Here is a 6,127-nt window from a genome sequence, read left to right on the forward strand (position 1 = left end):
TTTATAACTGTACAATTCCATTTTCCATCATATCATTTTCTCAAATTATGTGAAAACCATATCATTTGATAATGATATGACATTTTATGAAATGTTATAAAAAGAGAATAGGAGACTATAGTGCTCATAAAAATTAGTTCAGATATCTTTAGATAAATACTGTAGCTTATCACTTGTAAAAAAGAAAAAAAAAGAAAACAAAACACCATGTTGAGTCATCACAGATACAGGCTCAGATAAAAATAACAGCCACAGTCAGAAGTACTGACTGTCTCCAAATTTCTCATTTGTTCTCTTCACCAGAGCTGCCAGGTTGTAGCTGATGATTTGGTTTCTTACCTTGTTGCTGCCTCGAGCCTTGCTGTTGATGCTAGAGTCTTGGCTTGCCACAATCTCCACATTGTTAGAAGTAATTGGAATACAGGTAGAGCCATCATCACCAGAAAGGCAGCTGAAATTGCAGCACATTGATTCAGTTAAAAAAATAAAACAAAACAAACAAACAAACAAAAAACTCAAAAGTCCTTATAAATATGACACCACTAAGCAGGTTAAATGAGAAACTCACATTATCTGAATCTCCTGAGCACTGCTGAGATCTGTGGAGATGGGTCTTGTCGATTCTGACATGGATGACCGGTCAGTGCTCCCCAGAAGGCCTGTTCCCAATAGCCCATTCAGCTCTCCATTAAAAGATGGCTTTCTACCACTTTCACTTGAATTTCCATCTGAGAAAGACAATGAAAGTAGGAGATCCAGCAGCTGCAAAGAGCTTGTGTTTGTTCTGGGTCTTCCTTACCAGCTTACTTTTGACTCATCTCAGAGCCTGACACAATCATGTCACTGATGCACAATTGTACAGTGATTTTAGACTTTGCAACAAAACAATGAGTCACATGCAGTCTCATAGTGATACACACAATATTCATTACAACGTGTAGGACAATATTTTTTAACCTATATTTTCAATGGCGATCTATTAGGCTCATTTCCAGCACATATTTTTCTGAGGATTTAAGGCACTCTAAAATTATGCTTATTTATCTTATACAGAGCCTTGATGCAGACCCTCACTTTATTTGTCTGAGAAAAAGGCTGTTTAAGAAACCTTCCCCTCATTTTAAGGCAATGTTCTTATGATTGGCAGCTCCTCTCAAACAGAAGAATTAACAGCAGGCAAATGGGGTTTGTGTGCTCACAACAAGACGTGTGTCTGATATTACCATATTAAAAATATCCATTCCTACTGACATCATACAAAGCCTAAAGCAGACAAAACTTTCCACATGTAGATTAAACTGAGTCTTAGTAAAGAAAAGTTAAACCAAAAGAAATGTTTAATCTAGGACTGGATTTAAAGCATCCCTGGGAAACAGAGCCTAAAGTTTTAGACAAACAAAGAATTCAGGTCGTAGTATATTATGTATTTAATACTTCTGATTCTCCACGGTTTATAAGCATTTACTAATGAAAAAGGCAGCAAAGTAAAGAGACGTTAAGGCGTAATATATGCTACTTTTCCATTCTGGTGTTACTTCAAAGTGTGCCGAAACGGTCACCAAGTAGTGTACTGGTCTGAGAGTCCAATTTCTACACCTACCCCCAACATAAAATACTATGACGTAAAGATAATTAAGGCTAACACAGGTGCAAGATACTGAGTTCCTAAAATCAGCATGTCTTCTTCACACTACATGATAAAGTTGCCATGCAATACATCGCAAGTGAGACAAACAAACACACGTGAATTGGTGTTCCCAAATTAGTAAAGTAAGTCCACCCTTCTGCGCAGTTTGTGGGGGCTTGTTCACACCAGTTAAATGCCTCACATTAATTAAGGACAAAGGTATAACCACTTTTATGGCTTCGAAGTAAAAACAGCAAGTTAATTTCTACTAGACGAAATATTTACCTAAGACACGCTTTTTTACACCAAAAAAACAGATACACACATACGCTAAGCTCCTAACCGAGCTAACACTGAGGATGATAAAATACTTTACGACGCAGTTAGCACTCCAACATTACGACGTCCCGATACACTTTCGCGGCTCCGCGGAAATTAGTGTTAAAACAGATTCAGTGTGATTCAACTGTGTTTTCACGCAAAAGCTGCAGTTGACCCTGACTTCGTTTCAACACAACTAAGCGACACACATCACGCTGGCTAAGTTATTTATTTAGCTAGCCAGCTAACTAGCATTCAACTAGCTTCTGCGGCCTAAACCAGCGCAGGCGCTTTCGCTCACGGCCCCCACTTACCGGTGCTGTTCCCGGGGCGGTCGAGCTTGAGGATGTCCCGAAGATGCTGGGTTGCACCCTCGATGTCTATATTAGTATTGGACGCCATGGGTGAGGGAAAGGGGAGCTCGGGTTTGTTCAGGGGGAAAGGATGAAAATTTGTTTCCTGCGATGCTGCTGTCACTGTTCACCCCGAGCAACCGTCTAAACTTCCGTTTCGTCCGCGCAATGGATTCCGACTTGTCATTGTGTCAGGTCAATGGTTCCCACCTCGAACGCTACTGACGTTCATTTTCTCCACGAGAAGACACCAGTCACTAACTTTGTTAGATATTTGAGTTGAATTATTATTATTGTCCTTATGAATTTTTTGTATTTATTTTTTGTTAGTTTTATCAACGGCGTCGTACATGTCTCCTTTTAGCAGCTGTTTTTGGTTTGGTTTTGTGTTGTGACATAACGCTTTTGATCATATCAGACCAGCAGGCGGCAGCTAATAAAACCTTTATGGTCCCTAAATGTCAAAATGAGCAATAAATGTATGCATGACATTGTGAGAATGACTGAAAGAGGGTTTCTCACTGAGGCTCTCTGGTGTTACAGAATCTGTCTCTTTAACTCAGGGTATACTAAACATCATAATCTCACAATGAGACATTTCCTCAGATGACCGATAATTTCAAATTATATCTATAATTTCGTTGGGCTGGTCTTAAAACGAACCAGGGTCGTGCTAAATTTGTTTTTACAATTCCTAGTGTTGTTTTTAAACATCCTTCCAAATTTAACTGAATTTTGCTAGTTTGGTTAATTGGTTATTTCTTGGTAGTAAAAACATACCGTCATTTAGACTGTGCAGACTTTAAATACATGGTTTGAAATGTGAATTTACACTGAAACGACATGGTCCCCTTTTAAAAACAAAGTCATAAAATGATGGACACTGAGCATCTAGCTGACCTTCTATTAATCATTTAAACAAGAAAAAAAAAAACAGCCTAAGGACAAAACTAATATTAACATTTACGAAAAGTTTATAATTAAAGAGGCACCACAGCATGATATGGAAAGACAAGGTCACACCATTAAGAAAAAAAGTCCAGGTTTTATTGTGTATCGTGGCTGTAGTCCATGTTTAACTGCCAGATGTGTGTGAAAGAGAGAGAAGAGAGAGAGAAAATAAGCAGGGTCAGAGCAAAACACAGCAATGTCAACCTTTGTCATCCATGAGCAAATGAATCATGGCAAAGTTAACAGTTGTGTAAAGGAAGATAAAACTCTATTTAACACACTAAGGCGAGCTAATGTAAACACACAAGTGGCATCTAAAAACAAATATGTGAAAAGGAAACTGAAGAAGCCATCTTTGAACCTGAACATGGGACTACAAACCAGTCAACAACAGTGCTAACAGAACTGAGTTGACAGCAGTGGAGTCAACAGTAGAGTAGAATGGGTTAGAGTAGAGTAAAGAGGCGAGCAGAGCGGAGTTAATGGCATCGGTCAGCTGTCTGTCCTTCGGGTGGCTTGAGTATTGTAATGAGGGGGTTCCCAGCATCATGCAGATCAGCAGAGTGGCAGACAGGGGCCTTTGATTGGTCAGCCGGCTCTCAGCAAAGAAACACGTTGCAGTTCTACAGGCTGGGCTGGTCTGAAAACCCGTCTGGATGAGGTTCAGTGATTGACATCTAGAATCTGGTGTTTGCTTGTTTGTCAACACAGGCGTGAATGAAACAGCCGGGAGGGAGGGATGAGTGCTCTCTCTTCTCCTCCCTCCATACTTCACACAGTGACCTTCACTATGGCTGCCCCTGCCCGCCAAAGTGGAGACGCAGGTTAACCGAAATTGTGAATGGCCAGCCTGAACATGTCATTGGTGCACACCCATGCATCGTTAATGTTCTTCAGGATGAAACTCTGATGGAAACCCATAATGGGGTCTTCATCTGCCTGCAAACACACACACAGATGTCAAAGCTGTTATTGATTGAGGCTAGTTCATCAAAGGTACACATTTAGAGTAAAGAACACCTGCTACAACAAAATTATACTGTTATTCGTATTGGTTTTATTGAACTGGATGCCTCCGTTTCATACTGTCAGACACAGCAGAAATAGAATAGAATAGAATTCAACTTTATTGTCATTGCACATGCACAGGTACAGGGCAACGAAATGCAGTTTGCATCCATCTAGAAGTGCTTTAGTGATATAGATATATTACAATATATATTAGCAACAGTATAGATATGTAAGTATATTACAGAAATACACCAATGGAACAGTAAAATCGGTACAGTGTATGGTGATCAGTAAATACTCCTACAAATATCACTTTAAGAAACATTTTTGAGTAGGTAGAAACGATTTTTCAGAATGTAAACAGAGACTTTGTTCACAGGAAAGCTAGCTTTGCCTTAAAAATTTCAACAGTTCTTTCTAGTGTGGTGTGTACCCAGTCATCTAGATACTTGTTACTGACTAATGAGGCCAACAGAAATACCAGTCATCAAAATTATTGTGATTTTAATAATCTATAGCCACAGTTAACATCTGGGTCTAGGATATGTCAGAAGTGTACATCTATTCATGTCTCTCTCCATTTCATATGCATGTCTGTGTCAAAGTAACCTGCCATATAATCACTCGCCTGAAGCAATGCAGGTATGCATACCCGCAAAAGAAGGCTGCTGGTGCTAGCACTGCTAACATTAACCACACTTTGCAAACTATCATAAAAATCTATTTTTGTATTTTTTACCATGAGGTATAAAGTGTGAACTATGGAAAGTTTAAATCTCGAATGGAACCATAAGCCTTCCCCCTTGCTGATCATTGCTTCCTGATCCAAGCAGATTTAAAGAAATGTAAATGCCTTAAATGTATTTAAAGAATAGACAACCTGTTGCTGCCTTTCTAGGCTTTGTTGTTTGTGTGACTGGTATTTTACCAAGTTAAACCAGACTATTGTCATACAGCAACTGAGATAAAGTCAGTGTGTTTTGTTCATTTTTTGCTAGTGGAGTCAAGAGGCCTGTACCTCAAGCAGTTTTCCAGGTAATATCAGGGTTAACCCTGGATTTCTTTGTACAGTGAGGGCTGTAAACTCCTTACCAGTGTATATCACCATACTATGTCCAAACATTCTGAAAAATCAGTTCTCCTAAAAGCAGTGTCACCATGCTGGAAGATTTCACAGACCTCAATGAGTAGATAGGAGAGTAAAAAAATTTTTATTAATCTTTTTTAAAATGGCATCTAAAGTTAATCTTTTCTTGATAAGCCTAAGTAATGAATTTTAGGTTAGACCCAACTTTATTCTTTGATCTTTTTTGTGACCTGTAAGCAATTTTAAAACTATTTTATTGCTCCATAAGCATTAATATATGATCTACACCTATTTGCATTTGATAACCTTATATCAAATTTACACATAGATTAAGCCTACATTTGAATTCAATTTCTGTTTTTCCTATATAATTTTTTACTCTGACTGTTCCGTTTACAGAATACAAACTGCCCTTTAAAATATTAATTTAATTAAATACTCAATTATGATCCATCAGATCATCCCATGTCTTAATAATAAAGTTGTAATATTGATGGGTTTGGTAATTTGCACAGGGTGTATTTTTGTCATCATTCTTTCATGGCTTCAAATAACAAACAATAACAAAACTTTATTAATATAGCTGCAGTCTTCCAGTTTTATTGACTAAAGCACTTAAAGCTCATACATTGATTCTTCCTCTTTAACCTTTAACGCTAAACTACTGTACAGTGCTTTTCCTCTCAAAGCACTGTTTTGCTGTTACTTTCAGTCTGTGATATGTATTTAACCTCTTCATATTTTCCCCCATATATATATATATATATATATATATAT

The 6,127-nt window shown here is 38.0% G+C and overlaps 2 protein-coding genes across 3 annotated transcripts in view; both read right to left on the minus strand.

The window, feature by feature from the left end:
- Positions 1-2,463, minus strand: part of edc4 (enhancer of mRNA decapping 4) — a 29,589-nt gene extending 27,126 nt beyond the window's left edge. The window contains exons 1-3 of the mRNA XM_005751493.2: positions 2,263-2,463; positions 569-728; positions 301-451 (exon numbers count right to left, since the gene is read on the minus strand). Coding sequence (XP_005751550.2) covers positions 301-451; positions 569-728; positions 2,263-2,350 — 399 coding nt within the window. The 5' untranslated portion in view covers positions 2,351-2,463. The remainder of the gene's footprint in view (positions 1-300; positions 452-568; positions 729-2,262) is intronic.
- Positions 2,464-3,326: 863 nt separating this feature from the next.
- Positions 3,327-6,127, minus strand: part of nutf2 (nuclear transport factor 2) — an 8,126-nt gene continuing 5,325 nt past the window's right edge. For both annotated transcript variants that reach the window (XM_005751494.1, XM_005751495.1), the window contains exon 5: positions 3,327-4,191. In XM_005751494.1, the coding sequence (XP_005751551.1) occupies positions 4,078-4,191 (114 nt within the window). In that variant the 3' untranslated portion in view covers positions 3,327-4,077. The remainder of the gene's footprint in view (positions 4,192-6,127) is intronic.

Source organism: Pundamilia nyererei, unplaced genomic scaffold (genome assembly GCF_000239375.1).
Source record: "Pundamilia nyererei isolate P.nyererei 1_Seehausen unplaced genomic scaffold, PunNye1.0 scaffold00314, whole genome shotgun sequence".
Classification (NCBI taxonomy): Eukaryota; Metazoa; Chordata; class Actinopteri; order Cichliformes; family Cichlidae; genus Pundamilia; species Pundamilia nyererei.